Consider the following 18,473-nt stretch of genomic DNA (forward strand, 5'->3'; position numbering starts at 1 on the left):
GAAGATTTCCCAAAAACTCTGGGGAAAAATGGTAACGCTGTTTATATCTATAGGTGGGAGGGGTGTGGCGAAAGACGGGGTTCCAGAGGGACGAACTACATGGCAGCCCGGGAAGCCGGACGTGGCAGGTAGGAAAGGTGGCCACGGTCCTCCGGGAAGGGGGGGAGGGTGGGGCGGAGCAGGAAAGGGCGGTGCGCGGGTCGGGAGGCGGAGCCGTCGGCGCGCCCAGGTGGGGATGATCCGGGGCCACACCTGCTCCAGGACCGCAGCCGGCCCTCCCACCGCCCGGCGCGGAGAGAGGGGAAAGCGGAGGGATTCCTTGGAGAAGTGGTCCGTCCTGGGGCGGCCGCTGTTGCAGAGAGATGCGGTGTCCCCCACGGAGCTCCTGAGCTGGCAGGGGCCAGAGAGCGGCCGGCATGGGCCCCGAGCTGCCTGCGCCTTGGCTGCTGCTCTTCACCTGGCTCCCAGCAGGTGAGCCTTGGGAAAAAGTGGGTCTCACCCTGGGCCCGGGGAGACTGGAAGCCATTGTTGCCAGGTCTTGCAGAACTGGTCACAGGCAGGCCAGTGGAGGCCTGGGCCGCGCTCTGGTAGCTCTTGGCACAGGCTCCAGGAGGTGCGGGTACTGGCTCGAGTTTCTGCCTGTGAGAACCTGTTGTTTTCCTCTTTTATTAGCCCAGCCCTCCCGAGACAGGTGCAACTAAGGAAGAAACCCAGAGCCTCTGGGCTTCCCTGCCGCAGTCTTTAGGCACTTCTTGGTCTTGAAAGCTGAGTTGATAAACGTGGAAGCACCACTCTTTTGATCCCTCATTACTTTGCCCTTTCATCTGAATGCTTTTAGGATTTCAATATGGTGACAAAAGTGCATTGATGTCGCTCCTGGGGGGTTATAATGTGTCCTCAGAATCATGGGATGTTCGAGATGATTCAGAACCTATTTTACAGGACTGAACCATATGTCTCTTTGCTCATTATGTTTAGTGTCATTTTTCTACTTTCTTTGTATCCACCCACTTTCCTAACTTTATCCCTTGCTCAGTTCTCTCTCCATCAGGTGCCCAACCATCCACCCTCTCCTCCCTTCTCTTAACCTTCCCACCCTGTCTGCTTTGGAAAGCATGGTTTTTGTGTCTCAGTATATCTCTTGGAAATGTGACAGGAGTGTGTATCTGCAGGAGTAAAATCAGGTAGGAAAGGACAGCTGAGTGATTGCATGTGCAGGACTTCCAGCCCTTTTCAATTAGGATGTAGGTGTGACCTTACAAACAGACTGGTGGGAGTTCCCTTGGAAATTCTGCCCTGCTGTATTTCATTTTACCATTCCCCACCCCCTCTTTAGGACTAACTGCCCTCTTACCTCTAAGTCATCAGTGGGAAGTCTGCTCAGTTTGCTCACAGACTAATGTAAGTCTTGTATTTTCTGAGGGAAAAGATGTGATATGAAGGTATGGGCAGAATTTCATTTTTACCAGCTTAGGTGTACTTAGCTTATAGGACATGAAAACCACTCGGATGTAACTAAATCTCATTAAGACAAGATTCTACAATAGCTTAAGCTTAATGCTGAGAATAAAAAGGATGGAGAATTGCAAAAGGGTGAGAAAATCGGAAAATCAGTATTCCTAAGATCTTCTGGCTCACACCAGTTTCTGCAGGATATGTGTCCTATCAGTTGTCTGAAGCTGACAAGGATAGACGCTGGACACATGATACACAAGGAAATGGACTAAACCTCACCTAAACTGGAGTGCCGAAATTCTACCAGAGCAGTTACCCGCTCAGACTGTGACAGCAAAATCCTAAACATCCCAGCTTCTTCGTCCTTTCTCCTTTGCCTTATGTGTTTAGCTCAAATTCCACAGCAGCTAGGGATTCCTGAAGTTGCTTGAGCTGCCTTTTCAAGAAAATTGAGGTCTACTCCCACCTCTATCCCTTAGCACCCCATCCCCAGATTAGGACTTTGCAGCCAGCAGTCATCAAGGTGAAAAGAATAAGAAAAGAAGCCTTACGAAAATTTTATTAGGATATAAACCCCAATCCTTAAATCATCAGCATAATGTTTTAAAAGCTTTTGATTTTTATGAAGAATATTGAACACTGAACATTTTTCAAATACAGTGATTATGACCAAAGGGTATATTCTTATAGTAAGCAGATTGCTAAATGGACAGGGACTTTTTTTTTTTTTTTTAGAAGAAGAAGATTTTTATTTATTTATTTGTCAGAGAGAGAGCACAAACAGGGGCAGCAGTGTGCAGAGGGAGAAGCAGGCTCCTTGCTGAGCAGGGAGGCAGATGTGGGACTCCATCTAAGGATCCTGGGGTCATGACCTGAGCAGAAAGCAGACACTTAACCGACTGAGCCACCAGACATCCCTGGACAGGGACTTCAGAAAGTGGAGTTCCAACTGTTCAGGAACCAGCCATGCGGTGTTAATACCAGGATACTGAAGTGGTAAAACTATGCAGACTGCCCTGTTTCCTGCCATTCTTTAACTGGAAACCTACCTGCATGACCCACTTTAGAACCAGAGAATGCCAAAGTCAAAAAAAGTCCTAAGTGAACATTTAATCTTACCTTTATATCATAGGTGCAAAATTGACAGACTCCAGCCCTTTGAGAGGAAATAACTATTTTAGCAGATATTTTCCCCGAATATGTGTAGGACATGCTAAAACAAAAACAAAAACAAACAAAAACCCCCAAAAAACAAAACCTGCATTCAGCTATTTAATGTGCATTTGGATTTTACATCCAGAATGTTTGTGACTCTGGTCAAGTTACTGAACTGCTGAAAGTCTGCAGTAAACAGGGATGATTATAGTACCTATCTCAAAGTTTTTGTGAGGGTTCAGTGAAATGAAGATTTTAAGGCATTTAAGATAGTGACTGAAACAAAGTGAGGGCTTAATGAATGTTAGTCATGGTGATAATAATACTCATGATAGAGACTCAAGGAGGATTTTTTTAGAGCTAACTTTAAAGAAACAATTGAAGTGCCCCCTCCTCCTCCTTCCACTACAGCTAAGAAACTGCAGTTAATAGTCAAGTCAGACCAACTGTCAGGTTGGACTTCAGATTCTGCCTCTTACTAGCTGTGACTCTGGAGAAATTACTTCAGTTCCCTTCATCTAGAAAACCGGTAGAATTCCTGATGAGCCCCTCACAACTCCCCCCCTCACCCCCATAAGGCCGACTTATGTTGGGTGGGTTAAGATCAAGCACAGTGTCTACAAGATGGTCATCACTCAGGAAATACTGGGTCCCACCTCCCCCACCTCTATTTTTAAACCAAACTTCCTAAAATTCTCTAAGATCAAACTGAAAATCAAGTTTCTTCTCTCACTTCTAGTATCTGCCAAAGCAATGCTTCTCAAACTTGGTTTTTTTTTATAGTTCTTACCAAGAAAGACAGTTTAAGTTGTGACATGTGCACATATATAAGATTTATAAAACAGAAACAAAACTACATGCACACACAAACCCATTACTATGCTGGATGAAAGAATAACAAACTGACAAATAAAATAAAATGTTATTTTAATAACATTTAAATTAGTAGAAAATAGTCCCCAAATTAACATTCAATAGAAAAGTCCAGTAGGTTGATTTTCCCAAAATCTGCTGCAAATTGCATTATGAACTTTGGAAAACCCGAGAGTATGTTCATTTTGGTCCATTGCCCTGTTCTCTCCTGTTTCTAAAGAAGATTGAACCCAAGCTTCTGGTTGGAGTCCAAGTTTCTGCAGTTGTAAAGTATGGGCCATTAGAGAAATTATGTCAGATTTGGGTTTTGGCTACCCGGTCAGTGTGGCCAGAGGCCCTGACGAAGCTTCTCAGGTCAGGGAGTCCTGGGAAGTTACCACAGTCCCTGTGCTCTGAGCTGTGGAGTGATCATTTGTCAGAGTTTTAGTTTGTTTTTGTACTTCTTCAAAATTTTTTTCTTTAAAAAGAAACTTCTAGCCCACAAGTGATACTTGCTCCTTAAAACAAAACATTAAGATAATTCAAAGTAAGTACCTGCAGCGTTTTGCACTATTGGCCAATGGTTCTGGTTACCTCCATCCAGCCTCAAAGTTTATTCCTGGAATAAAAATTTACTTTTCTGCCCAGATTCTAAAAGGGTGTGCCTCATTGGGACTTCTGTGAATTTCTTTTTTTTAGGATTACAGAGAGGTGTTAACTTACAGATTCACGCAGCTCTCAACTTATGTTATCATTCTTCAGGAAATCAGCCCACTGACTCCTAAGGGACACATTCTTAGAAAGCATCTTGGCTAGTAATTTTCCCTCGGTGGTGGGGGTAAAATGTGGGATCACACTGAGGACTGAATGACATCTCGGTCCGCAGTATAGTGGGTAGGAAAGTGGAGCTTCTCAGGCTGAGGGGGGTGTGGGTGGTGGATGGGAGCTGCCCACGTGGCTCCTTCCTTACCTCCATGGGGCCCCTGATGGACCTTCCCAGAGTCCTGGGCTCTGCTGAACTCAAGTACAAATCATGCCCAGTCCCTGTCTGTCTTCCTCTCTGGGCCAGTTTGGCAGATAAGGAAATCTGTGTCCAGGAAGGTCATAAGCCTTGAGTTGACACAGTGCAGTTACTTTGAGAGCTGAGACCAGAACCCTGGCATCCTTGTTTGTAGTCTATGGCTCTTCCCTCTGTTTCATACCATGGAGCAGGTTTGTTTTGTCTAATTGCATCCTGGTATGCAGAAATAGAAATAGATTGCCTCCTGGATGTCTAACTAAATGGTATTTATTAAACATCTTGCCCCAACAGAGATGCTATGGAAATGAGATGCTGGGTAATTAATGTACTGTCTGCCTGGGTTTCTTTCAGCCCTGTGCTGTATTACATTGTGTCCCTGGGGGAGAAATAAAATGGTGTGTTTTAAGAATTAGGAAGACTTAGATCGTATGTCATCTTGCTCTCATCTATTTTTTTTTTTGTACTAAGATTTTTTTATTTATTTGAGAGACAGAGATAACTACAGGGATAGCAAGATAGAGCAGTAACAGGGAGGAGAGGGAGAAGCAGGCTCCCTGTTGAGCAGGGACCCTGATGTGAGGCTTGATCCCAGGACCATGGGACCATGACCTGAGCCGAAGGCAGAGGCTCAACTGACTAAGCCACCCAGGGCCCCCTCATCTTTATTTCTATAGTTTTCAATCTTTAAATCTTAGGGTAAGGTGGGGTCAGAGGAAAGCAGTTTTGACACTTTCCTCATTTCCCAAACCCTGTTAATCACCATGTGTTGTTTCTTTTTTTTTTTTTAAGATTATTTATTTATTTGACAGAGAGAGAGAGAGAGATCACAAGTAGGCAGAGAGGCAGGCAGAGAGAGAGGGGGAAGCAGGCTCCCCGCCGAGTGGAGAGCCCAATGCGGGGCTCGATCCCAGGACCCTGAGACCATGACCTGAGCTCAAGGCAGAGACTTAACCCACTGAGCCACCCAGGTGCCCCCCATGTGCTGTTTCTTAATCCCAGGATCTGCCGCCTCTTTTCTATTCCAGGTGATAAACCTCAAACTAGCTTATTTTAAGGATCTTAAGCATCTCCTTGCCTTGAGGCCTGCTACTGTCTCTGTCTCATTCCACCCAGCCTCGCCCCAGATGATAGGTTACCTACCTGGGTTCCCCTTTCCCACCTTCACTCTAATCCTCCAAGCACCTGTACTGATCTCCATAGCTTATAAGAGTGGGTTAAACCTCTTTGTTTAGATTTCAAGGCTCACTCATTCTGGCCAAAGGGCAGGCTTCTCCCCAGTGACGTGAGCACGCTCTGGTACTCCCTCTCCCCTACAACACACTTCGTTTGTTTTTTTGTCTGGCCGTGCTACCAATGGCTAACTCTATTATTTTCTGTACTTTTAGGGCACTTAAAATTTGTTCCAGGCAGTTTAGCCTGTTTTGTATGAATTTGTTTGTTTTTCCGGTCAGCAAATGTTTAATGCATACCACGTACAAGGCATGCTGGCCAACACTAGCTGTGTGGCCTAAGACCGGTTACTTAACCTCCTTGAGGATTTTTCTCATCTATGAGATGGTAATAAAATAAGGCTATCTCATGGGTGTTTTACAAGGGTTAAATGAGATGCTATGTAAGAAAGCACTGGATACCTGTGGCTAACAACATAGCAAGTGCTCAGTCTGGCTGTTTCCTCCCCAGGGTAGCACCTCGCATGCTTAGCACCACCCTGAGCCTCACACTATTGAGTAGCACACAGAAGACCTTTGTTCAACATGGAATACATAGACATAATTCCTCCCCTGCCCCAGGCCACTTCTCTTTTTCCCTTTCCTCCTCTCCTGATTCTCTGGATCCCTTCCTTCTGGTTCACTCTCACGGCCACTCCCTCCTCCGCTTGATTCCTTTCATATTTGCACTGTTATCTAAGGAAATGTAACAAGTACAGATGGCAAATATACTTGGGGAGATAGCTTGCTCAGACATAAACTCTGATAGGATTAAACCTGTGTACTTTTTGTTAACCTGCTTAGTGGAGCATAGAAGCCTGCATCCGTGAAAAACACTCAAGAATCGAGACCTTCTCTTAGGATTTCGCACAAGGCCACTTCCCCTTGCCCGGGAAGACCGAGCTCCCCTCCTGCCTGCCACCCCTCTCCAGGCAGGACCCTTCATGTATAAAGGAGGGGAACTGCCATTCAGTCCCCTGAAAACAGTTCTTAGTTAAAAAAAAAAAAAAAGCGTTGTACCTACATCCCTGTGTTGTATGGACAAAATATACGAGAAACTGTAAAACATCCTGCCCAATCTGATATGACACAGGGAAGACAGACTGAATCAAGAAATAACAAAGATATGTATGTGTTTGGAACACATAGCATTTCATTGTAAAGCATTTAACTCTGTTGTTCGTGTGTTCTCCTTTGACAAGTTATTTTCCCACCCTTAAACGACAGGTTTCCCTCCCTCTTTCAGAGCAGACAAACTGAATGGGTTTGCCAGGGGACAAAGTGACACAGCTTTAAAAGCTTTTAATGCAACTTTGCATTTGTATCATTTTAATTCTTTCAAAATCCTTTTTTTTTTTTTTCCCCAAAATCCTTTTACATGCTGTTCTCAATTGATGTCAGTCTCTAAGGTGGGCAAGATAAGTACTAATGATACAAATAATAGCTAATGTTTGTTCAGTGGCTATTATGTCCCAGGCTCTTTGCTAAATGCTGGACATGTATTACCTCATTTAATCCTTTCTACAATGCTGTCAGGGGAGTTTTGTGGGTTTTTTTCAGATTTATTTATTTTTCTTTTATCTCCTTCCTATTTATTTATAAATGCTTTGTTTAAATCAATATAATTAACATATACTGTATTACTAGTTTCGGGGGCTGAATTTAGTGTTTCATCAGTTGCATGTAACACCCAGGTCTCATTACATCAAGTGCCCTCCTTGATGCCCATCACCCAGTTACCTCATCCCCTCACACCCTCCCCTCCAGCAACCCTCAGTTTGTTCCTTATATTTAAGAGTCTCTTATGGTTTGCCTCCCTTTCTGTTTTCATCTTATTTTATTTTTCCTTCCCTTCCCCTATGTTCATCTCTTTTGTTTCTTAAATTCCACACGTGAGTGAGATCATATGGTATTTGTTGTTCTCTGATTGACTCATTTCATTTAGCGCAATATCCTCTAGTTCCATCCACATCATTTCAAATGGAAGATTTCCATCTTTTGATGGTTGAGTAATATTCCACTATGTATAGGTCTATATATATATGGTGTATATATACCACATCTTCTTTATCCATTCATCTGTCAATGGACATCTGGACTCTTTCCACATTTTGGGTATTGTGGACATTGCTGCTATAAACATTGAAAGATTTGTTTATTTTAGAGAGAGAGAAAGAAAGAGCACATGCTCTTGAGTATGTGAGTGGGAGAAGGGGCAGAGTGAGACAAGTAGACTCCCTGCTGAGTGGGGAGCCCAACGCAGGGCTGGATCCCAGGACCCTGAGATCATGACCTGAGCCAAAATCAAGAGTTAGATGCTTAACTGACTGAGCCACCCAGACACCCCTGTCAGAGAAATATTTTGCATGTAAAGAGGCAACTACAGTTTGGAAATAACTTGTCAGGTCTTTTAGCTGGTGGGGGAGTGGAGGCAGAATGTGAACTTAGGAAGTCAGTCTCTAGAATTAAAGTTTTGAAAAGAAAATGATAGAGCTATTTAGGAAATCAGATGGCAGTTAGCTGAGGGGAAGGAGATGCCACAATATGAAGGAAATTTAAGAATAGAAAGAGGGCACCTGGTTGGTTCAGTCATGCATCCGACTCTTGATTTCAGTTCAGGTCATGATATCACAGTTGTGAGATCGAGCCCTGAGCTTATGATTCTCTCTTTTTTTTTTTTTTTCCCTCTGCTCTTCCTCCCACCTCAAGAAAGAACAGAAAGAAAATATAAGAATTTGAAAACAGTTTAAAGAGCACAGATCCAAAAAAGACATCTACCTTTCTGAATCTGTTCCTCTTTTCAGCTCAGATTCTGCTGTTCTTAGTCTCTTCTTGAAAATGTTACCTGCCTAGTAGTGTGCATGCCCAATGTGGTTAGTTTTACTGAGAAGTCCAAGGCTAAAGGACAAGGAGGATAGAGATTTTTTGCCTTTGAGATGGACTGTCCTCCTCCCAATCTGGAAAATCCTCCTGCTTTCTGAGTCTAGCACCAAACTTCCACTTTGAAAGTCAAGCTTGCCTGCGTGGGAGAGAGTAGGTTTACCCAAACCTGTAAAACCAAAACTCCAGCAAAACCAGATCCTGAAGCTGAGAGGGCTCGGCTTATTACAGTGTCTGAACCTTTGCCCATGTGTATCAGCAGGTCTGTTCCCACCCCTTGGGGGCTTGTGAGAATTAGGAACTATGTGCATATGTTACCAGGCACACAGTAGGTGCTGAGATCCAGAGCAACAGCTGAGACAAAGGGAGAGAGGGTTGCTGGTTGCTCGGTACCTTTGTCCTGGGACTCTTCCCCACTCTTCTTGTGCAAGGCCAGGGGCAGAGGTCTGAGAGCTGAACTGGTTGCTGTGGGGCTGGCAGACCCCAGGAGAACATGTGAATAAGCTCAGTATGGCCCAAATCATGGGAACCTGATGTATATCAAGGCTTGAAATTCACATAGGGATGAAATCAAAGAGAGGATGAAAAAACAGTACCCAGGTGGCAAAGCCTGTGCTGACGTTGGGAAAGGTGAAGGTGTCCCCGCAGGTGTATACTGGCCATAATAAAGGCATTCATGGAAGGGGAGCTGGGGGAGGGCTTAGTGATGAAGGTGATCACCCTTGTCCCCTTTCTCCTCCCTCAGAGTGTCAGATTCAGTGATCTTCAAAGCTGCCCAGAGCAACTCCTTTCTCTGACTCCCCACAAACTTGCTCTCCCTCCACATGTTCCACCTCTACACACATACTGTTCACAAGCCCCTTTGAATACATTGCTATTTATGTCGAATTACCATTCAGCAAGATAAAGAACATGTCGGTTGTTAGTCACAGTATCAGAGTGACCACTGCCAGTTGTCACCTGGCTCTCCATTCCGGTTATTTGCAGGCTGATGAGTAACAAACATTTTCCTTTATTTAGAGAATAACCAGGCTGAGTGGAGAGACCACCCATTCCAGGGGTGGAATCTTGACTCTGACCTCCTTAGAAAATGAATGACCACAGACAAGCCACTCATCTTTTCCAGTCTCAGATTTGTGATGTGCGAAATGGCCCTGATTGTCTCCTCCCGGGGGTGAGATTTAGTGCGTAAAAGACAGTGTTTGAAAGTACGGTGTGAACATAGGATTTTGTCTAGTGTTTTTATCTCTATTCTAATCTTTTTATTTACCGAGCGAAATAAACTAGTGTCAGCAATGCCATCTTCGTCATTTTCAAAAGCTTACCTATAGTGACTTCTCGACGGTTAAAGCTGTGTTGGGTGAAAACTCCAAGGTCTATTTCAGGCCAGTTCTGGAAAAAAACCAAGGCGGATGGTGAGAGTGGAGAAGCAAAAATAATAAGGCAGATTACAAAACAACCCACGTTAGGCTTGAGATGCTAGTCACTGGCTCTTCCATTCTGATTGGACTAATTTCCAGGAATCTTACAGCTGGTAGAGACAGCAGCTATTTTCCCCCCAAACTACTGAAGGTTCATTTTCAAAATGATGATCTTTATAACTGGATGAGGAAGTCAACAGTCTTCCTAAAAAACCACCTTTGCCCTATTACTCTACAGAGAAGTCTTCAGTGATTACCCAATAACTAGAAATAGATGCTTCAGTGAGATTTAGACTCCCCACCCCCAGCAACTACCACCAGCCCTGTCTTATTTATCCCTCTCTTTCCCATAAAGCCAGGGGTTGGTTCCCTCCAGGCTCCCCAAGTTACTGCTCCTTCCTGATAAGGGCTTCTGCTCTCTCTTTTCTTCTGTCTTGAAACCATAAGTTTCTCTGCCTTCTTCCTATTTTTCATGTGTAATCTTAATCCTACCTGAGTGGCAGGGCCCAGTTTATATTTCTTTCTTCTGTTAAATCTTCCCTAGCCACAGGTCTCCCCCGTATTTCTGCAGACCCTCTCTCTAGCATGCCTGTTACAGGACTTCCTCATTTCAGCCCAGCCCCGGAGACAGTTTGGGTCATTCCTGGGGGTGAGGACCTGTCCTGTTCTTTCTCTGTGGATGTGAGAAAAGTGGGTGCACATGCCCATCCTAAGCCACAGCTTACTATCTTACGAGGGCTGTGTCCCAAAGGTGAGGCAGGACCAGAGCCGTGTGGCTCTGGCTTTCGAGCCAGGCCCACCCAGCACTTTTTAAGAGGTGAAGATGGGGAATAAATTTTTGTGTTTGTCAGAATAGCTTAGTCAACATGAGGCTTTTCCACCTGAGGGCTCCCTTGGAGAGAACCCCCACTTGAACCCTTTTCTATTTGGCCTTCGTAATAAGAGAAAGGAGGGAAAGAGACTCAGACTCAGACACTAACACTAATACAGCTGTGTATGGGCCAGGCACCACGCCAACTGCCAGAAGTGAATTATCTCATCGCATTCTTTCATAGACCTGATGAGGTTAGTACTATTATAATCTGCAGTCATAGCTGGGGGGAGAAAACAAACTCAGAGTAAATAGCTTATACCATGTCCAAATAAATAGTGAAGTTTTATTTGAATCCAATTGTATCGGAGTCCAAATCCTGTTTGTTTTTAATTTAGTCCACACTAGTGGTTCCCAAAGCTTGGTACCCAGAGCAGTTAATATCAGCATCTCCTGGAAGCTTGTTAGAATTATAAGTTCTGGGGCCCTACCCAAGTGCTCCTGAATCAGAAACTCCTCCTGAAAGTGATCTGGGCCGTTACAAGTCCTCTTCGTGGCGCATGCTCAAGTTTGAGTACTGTTATTCTGCACTAAGCCTCCCACAAGGAGATCCCCTCTAACTTGGCCTAGAGACCATCTTGACGTAGGAACATTCTAAGGTGTTATGTGTGGACCCTGTGACCATGCCAAAGTCCCACCTGACTTTCTGTGCCTCCACGTTCCTCATCAAGGCAGACCTGGAGCTGTGTAAGTTTGTAGCCTTGGAGGCTGGGGAGAGGGAGTCTTTAAAGAGAAAAGAGAAAAGAAAAAAATTTAATTACTTCAAGTCTTTCTTAGTAAAATTTGTCCCAGTCTGATCATTTGTATTTATTTTATGCTCATGTTGACCACCTGTACTGCCAGTGTCTACCGTTAATGTATTCTTGGTCATTCGTTCCGTTATTTATTCAACAAATGTTTGTTGGGTGCCACGGAGGTGACAGGTACAGTGTGAAGTTGTGCTGTAACAGCAAGTCAGAGGCAGAACCAGCTGGCCTTCTCAGAGCCTGCAGTTAACTGGCCATCACCAAGGCATGTGAAACGTGCTGCCTGGAGGGAAGGAGGCACCTTGGGAAAACACAGGAGACCCTTCTCCCAGATTTGCAGTCTGGGAAGGCTTCTGGGGGAGGTGAGGGTACTGCTGAAGACCTAAGGAATACATAGGAATTAGCCTCGTGAAGGGAAGGGAGCGGTGGCTGGTGCTCTGGGAATGTGCTCCAGCCAAGAGGTCCACATGTGGGAAGACTTGGGGAAGACTATGATTCTGGCATGGCAAGGAATGAATCCAGTTCAGCGTGGCTGACACCATGAGTGTAAAGTAGGCTTGGAAGGGAGATGAGGCAGCAGGAAACGCTGAAGGCAGGTACCTGACAGGCTTTGGAGGATTGTTGAACTTCCCTGGGAAAGTGGGGAAACATTTTAAAAGAAAGTAACATGAACAAATACGTGCATGTACTGGTGAGCTCACCCTAGTACTATGTGACCTTCTTTTAATGTAGTTTCTTTCTTGTTGGATGTGTTGACACTATCAACCGATCAGAGATCCGTTGTCATTCATGCCCGCTCTTCATCTTCCCCATCTACCCCAGGTGTCTGTGTGGTCTCCGCTTCCCACTCTGTCTGCCATCTCCCAGCTAGGCAGCCAGTGTGTTTGCTTATTTGCATTGCTTTTATTACCCCATGAACAGAAGTAGGTCACCTCCTAGAGACACAGAGTACCTTCAGCATTGTCTCCTGCTCTTGGCTGCAGGGTGCCTGTCCTTGCTGGTGACGGTCCAGCACACAGAGCGCTATGTCACCCTGTTTGCCTCCATCGTCCTCAAGTGTGACTACACTACCTCTGCCCAGCTCCAGGATGTCGTGGTCACGTGGCGCTTCAAGTCCTTCTGCAAGGACCCCATCTTTGACTACTACTCTGCATGTGAGTCCCTCACCCTTCTACCCATGTGCCTCTGTGAAACATGGCCTGAAACATGGCCATTAGGGCGTAGGAATTATTTAGGATCTCAAATCCTTGTGAGAGGGAGCCACAAAGGCCACTTAATGCAGTCCCCTCCTTTTATAGATAAATGAACAGCCCAGACAGGTGAAGTAACTTATTTGAGGTCACATACGATTTCATTTTAAGATTTATGTCCTACCTTGTTCCAAAAAGATATGGGCAGCTCAGACATGAAGTTTTTAAAAGGCAGTGCTAGTCCTATGTCTTGTTCTGTTCCTGGTTGCTTGCCAGCACACTGAGATGAGTACACAGTCTGCCTCCATTCCCCTCACCACCTGAGAATGTGGACAAGAAACCTCCTACATCCCCTGGGATCCTGAGGAGTGGCCCTTTGTGAACCTCCCTCCCACTGCCACACTCATTTTTGTGGCCAGCCTTCCTAGTGGCCGAGGAAACTCCCCTAGTGAGTGAGAGCATACTGCATCTAGGGAACGCATTCTCAGCACTACCCCCCCGCCTCCCACCACACTTAGCCAATCCTACCTCTCAGTAGTAGCCACCCCACTCATGTCAGCTCTCCTCCCTGGAACCAGAGCTCTTTCTAGCTGTCTACCTCTGCCTCTCTCAAGGAACAAAGGAACCCAGATCAGTACCATCAGCCCTGGACAATTAACCTTGTAGAAATTTTGAGAGTACAAGTAGACACTGTCTTTGTAAGAAGGAAGTGAGCTTCCTGAAGTGAGAAAAAAGGGGAGAGCCATCAGCTTTTCCTCTTTTAGCCCTGACTAATGTCTTAAAGTATTAATCTTGATACCTGAATGTTCTGCGAGTCACCCACGAGTCACCCACAGAATCTGACAGTTGTCTCCAAAAGATACATCTCTGAATCAAGGCGTAATTTCTAGGGGGTTACTCTTCAAATAAAGTCAGAAGGGAGGAGAGACCAGGACAAGCAGGCATTTGCCACCAGCAAATGTATTAAAAGGGCAGGTAGATGAACCCCATACAAACAGAATCTGGGGTGACCAAAAACGAAGCAAAGGTAGATGGAATAGGAGACAGGGGCATGGAGCCAGGATTTGGAAATGATGGCCTTTTAGAGGGTCTGGATCTTGCTTCTCAAAAGTTCATTTTATCACCTGAGAGTTCATAAGAAATGCAGACTCTCAGATCTCCACTCCGGACACTCAATATCAGAATCTTCATGTTTAGCAGGAGTAGACAAATGAGCTTAGGATAAAAATGAGAAGCTTCGCTGCTCTAGGGAACAGTAAGGGCTCTTTTCCTCCTGGGAATTCCCCATTACTGTATGACTTGACTGTCCTCTTTCTTCAGCATACCAGGCAGCTTTATCCCTGGGCCAGGACCCATCCAATGACTGCAACGACAGCCAGCGGGAGGTGCGCATCGTGGCTCAGCGCCGGGGGCAGAATGAGCCCGTGCTGGGGGTGGATTACCGGCAGCGCAAGATCACCATTCAGAACCGTGAGTGCAGGGGAGGCAGCAGCATCTAGGGCTGGCCAGAGGTGCAGATACTGGGCCTGGCGGGCTGAGTCATTTTGGGGATTTCCCTCTTTTCTTTCTTTCTTTCTTTTTTCTTTTTTTTTCTTTCTTTCCTCCTTTTCTTTTTGTTTGTTTGGTTTGTTTCTTTGTTTGTTTGTTTGTTTGAGGAAAGTGCCAGATATATAGAAGGCTGTTACCACCATCTGAAGTCACTCCCCTGGAAATTGGTCTCTGGATGAGATTTCCTACAGCTTTGGCTAAGAGTCTGGGAGTGGGTGGTTTCTTTTGCTTTTTCATGGCTGAGGTGTGGCTCGGGCTTGGTTGCTCCCTCCCATAAATTGCTCTCAGGGCCTGCATGAACGCTGGGCCCCCTGAGTTTCCCTCTGGCCGCTCCTCTTGTACATGTCTAAGGGGCTTCCAAGCAGATAGCCGCCTGGAAACCATCATGGCCCATTGGTAGAGGAAAGAGCATTAGCCTTGGAATCCGAAGACCTGGCGGGGTCTCTGGTTGCTTCCACCTGCTAAGTTCATGGACTTGTAACAGACATTTTCTCTGGCCCCTGTTACCTCAACTGAAAGATGGACATACTGGTCTCTGTCTCTGTACACTGAAGTAAATATCAAATGTGATATCTAAGAGCTATGTGTAAAGCATATTTATTCTTAGTGCCTAGTACAGGGACTGGTAGTTAGAGCCCTCAGTCTGTAGTCAGACTGGGTGTGGGTCCCCATTCTACACTAACAGGGTATGTGAACTTGGGCAAGTCCCTTCAATTTTTTTTAACCTCAGCTTCTACAAAATGGGACATGCTGTAGTACTATCCATCTCCTGGAGAGTTGTCAGGATTAAGTGAGATGATTTGCAAAACACTTAGCACAATATTAAATGTGCAGTGAACTTTAGTTATGATCACTGAGCATACTTTTGGATGGATGGGCTAGTGCCCCACATTCCTGTCTTGAAATCTAGGATTGCCAAGTTGGGTTATTGGCAGAATTCAGAGCCTGTTTCAATGAGCTTCACATGCAGTGTAAAATAAATATTTGCTGGTTAAAAGGGAAAAAAGAAGGGAGAATACATGAAGCAGGCCACTCAGGGTACCTGTAACAACAATGTGAAGAAATCAGTGAATGCTCTATGACCATTTAAATGAAGATCATTTAAAGGGAGCCAATTTAACATTTTCTTCCAAAATTGTGCATAATACTTTGGCTGTAATATTTAAGTCTGATTCTTTTATAGGCAATCCCTGATTTCCCGAAGCCAGCCCTTAAACTCTTGGCCTTAGGTACATCTGTCCTTTTCTGGTCTCTAGGTGCTTTCTTAAAGATTCGGGATGGTTCTCTTTTTCCCAGAGCCTGCAGAATTAGCCCTCATCTGACCCCAAAAGCCTCTTTAATTGGCAAGTCTCCTTTATAGTTTTTGAAGGATGAAAGTCCCCACTAATTTTTTTTCTAATTTTGAGTAATACTATCCACTATCTCTAATTCCAGTCACCTTTGGATCAAACTCTGCTTCTCCCTTATACCAGTGGGAAAGCAGTATTTCCCCTTGGTTTTTATTTCTGCCTCCCTAGTTGTCATGATTTCCTGGAGCCCTTGTTTTCTGACACTTTATGGCTGTGTGTGCATCATTTGAGATGACCATGTCAGGTCAGTTCTTGGATTATTTAAAATATTAACATAGCTGAATGTCTCCATTATTGTAACATCCCTAGAAAAATCTTTATGTCTCTAATAAAATTTGGAGCAGATTTTTAATGCACAGTAACATTGAGAGAGAATTTCCTCTGAAGCATTTTTACCATTCTTCCAAGTCTGGGGTAAGCTTATTTCTGGGAAAGGCAGTTTGTTTGGAAAATCATGGGTAGGAAAAAAAATATCGTAGAGATTGACGTAGAAAGAGGAGGAAACAGAAGTTGAAGTTAGCTCCAGTGGTGCATGACTTTGCATTTTTGTTTCATTTCCTCAATCAATATTTTTTGACGAACAGATAATGAAGAATTACAGATGGGACTGCCAAATAAGCAGGAGCAAGTCTATAATGCTAAGGGTTTTTAAAAAGGAATTCGAAGATGTCCCCTGGCACTTTACCGTGGAGGCTGCCCTGATGCATGACTGGACTTTAAGCCCTTTTAGGATGGAAATGAGTTTTGGTCCTCTGAATATCTGTCATAGAGCTAGACCCACACAAGGTCTTCAGTGACGATTCATAGCATTTACTAAACTTGAACATACCATTCATCTATCTTAATGAGGTAGCCCAACGCATGGTGCTCATGAAAACTGAAATTCCTTTGTTGAACACTGAGTCACATACCCTTAAAATATTGGCATTTTATCCTTCCTTATTCAACTTCATCTCATAACCTGTCCCTCCAAGATCCAGAGGGATCTGTTCACAGCCGGTGAGGGACCCAGGTTGTGGAGTTCTCCACACACTTTGGAAAGGACATTAGAACTTCGTAGTTAAGAGCACCAGGGTTGCAGCAGAGACATGGATTGGAATCTACCTCTGCTACTCGTTAATTCTCTGTTCTTAGGCCAGTTTCTTAGCCTCCTGAAGTCTTGGTTTCCTTATCTGAAATGAAGCTAATAAGCATACTTACTGTATCAGGATGGTATTGAGTTTGATTGTGAGTAAGCAAAAGCCCAAAGTATTAGTGACTTAAACAGTAGAGAAGTTTATTTCTTCTCATGTATAAATTTGGAGGTAGATAGTCCAAAATTAGTGTGGTGGCTCTGTTCCATTAAGACCTCAGGGATAGGCCCAAGCTCCAGCTCCCCAAGAAAGTCTTTTTCTTCCTCATGGTCCAAAATTGCAGCCATCACATTTGCTTTCCAGGTAACAGAGTAAAAGAAAAGAAGAGAAGGAAAAAAATGTTCCCAAACTGTTTTAGGAGAGTTCCTGGAAGCCATCATGTGACACTTCTTCTTGCATTCTGTCCACCACAATGGAGTTGCGTGTCCATGTCCACCTTTAAGAGAAGATAGAAAATAGTAACTTTATCCTGGATGGTCACATCCATGACCAAAAGTTACATGACTGTGAGAGAAAGTTATATCCCTGGAGGCAATGTAATGTGTACCTCACCCACTCAGAGAGCTGTGGTGGAAATGAAATGAGGTGATGTCCAAAATCCATTCATGGTACCTGGTAGGGCTCACTGAATCGTCAGTTGTACCATCATTGTACTATGTGGAGAAAGAGGAGGGTCTCAATAAAAGGACTTGAGGCCTACCTCTGCACTACGAGGGGCCCTCTTAGAGTGTGGAAGGACGGTGCTGGGTCTTTAAAAGCTATAGTTCAGAAACCCGGGCCCTCTCCTTTAACCCCTGGCACTTTCTCCCTCCCTTCCTGCAGGAGCAGATCTGGTGATTAATGAAGTGATGTGGTGGGACCATGGAGTGTATTATTGCGCCATTGAGGCTCCCGGGGACACGTCAGGAGACCCAGATAAGGAGGTGAAGCTCATTGTCCTGCGTAAGTGCTGCTGGAGCTTTCTCTTAGCCACCCCATCACTGTGACACTTTCACACGCAGAAAAAAGAACAGAAGCAAGCAAGCCCAGGTTATTGTTGGATTGCCAGCCTCCGAAGTTCCCTTACTGCAGCTAAACCTTTTTTTTTTTTTTTGCCAGTATTTTGATTGAATGTAATCTGTAGGTCAAGAGCTGTATTTATTAGACCTCTAAAACATTAGACCTGGAAGCTCTCACCGGCATGTTTACTTAGCTTGCTGTTGGTGTCTCCCCTGCAGACTGGCTGACAGTGATCTTCATCATTCTGGGAGCCCTCCTTCTGCTCCTGCTGGTCAGCGTGTGCTGGTGCCAGTGTTGTCCTCAGTATTGCTGCTGCTACATCCGCTGCCCCTGCTGCCCTGCCCGCTGCTGCTGCCCCGAGGAAGGTGAGAGGGGATGGACGAGCCATGGGAGGGGTGATGCTGCAGACTGCTATCTCAAATACATCAGCCTCACACACCAGGCCAACACCTTGGGTCCTTCCAGGCTCTCCTCCATGCCCTTCTCCCATCACAGGTGCAGAGGTCTTTGACCTCAGCCCAGAAAATGATGCTCCAGGAAGTTGTAGACCCAAGGGGGAAGACTTCTGCCTGTCTACATCCTAGCCTGTCTAAGGTCTCCTTACAGTTGTTGTTCTGCCTACTGATGGTATTTCCTCAGTGGCCC

At 45.0% G+C, this 18,473-nt stretch overlaps 1 protein-coding gene across 4 annotated transcripts in view; it reads left to right on the forward strand.

Annotated features, from left to right (window-relative positions):
* The first annotated feature begins 290 nt into the window (after nt 1-290).
* The window catches only part of ILDR1 (immunoglobulin like domain containing receptor 1), a 29,501-nt gene continuing 11,318 nt past the window's right edge, over nt 291-18,473 (forward strand). For 3 of the 4 annotated variants that reach the window (XM_032869553.1, XM_032869554.1, XM_032869552.1), the window contains exons 1-5: nt 291-471; nt 12,593-12,763; nt 14,120-14,269; nt 17,652-17,771; nt 18,047-18,193. In XM_032869553.1, the coding sequence (XP_032725444.1) occupies nt 417-471; nt 12,593-12,763; nt 14,120-14,269; nt 17,652-17,771; nt 18,047-18,193 (643 nt within the window). In that variant the 5' untranslated portion in view covers nt 291-416. The remainder of the gene's footprint in view (nt 472-12,592; nt 12,764-14,119; nt 14,270-17,651; nt 17,772-18,046; nt 18,194-18,473) is intronic. The other variant, XM_032869555.1, reaches the window with a different exon arrangement.

The sequence above is a fragment of the Lontra canadensis genome, unplaced genomic scaffold (genome assembly GCF_010015895.1).
Source record: "Lontra canadensis isolate GAN:19392208 unplaced genomic scaffold, GSC_riverotter_1.0 scaffold38, whole genome shotgun sequence".
NCBI classification, from domain to species: Eukaryota; Metazoa; Chordata; class Mammalia; order Carnivora; family Mustelidae; genus Lontra; species Lontra canadensis.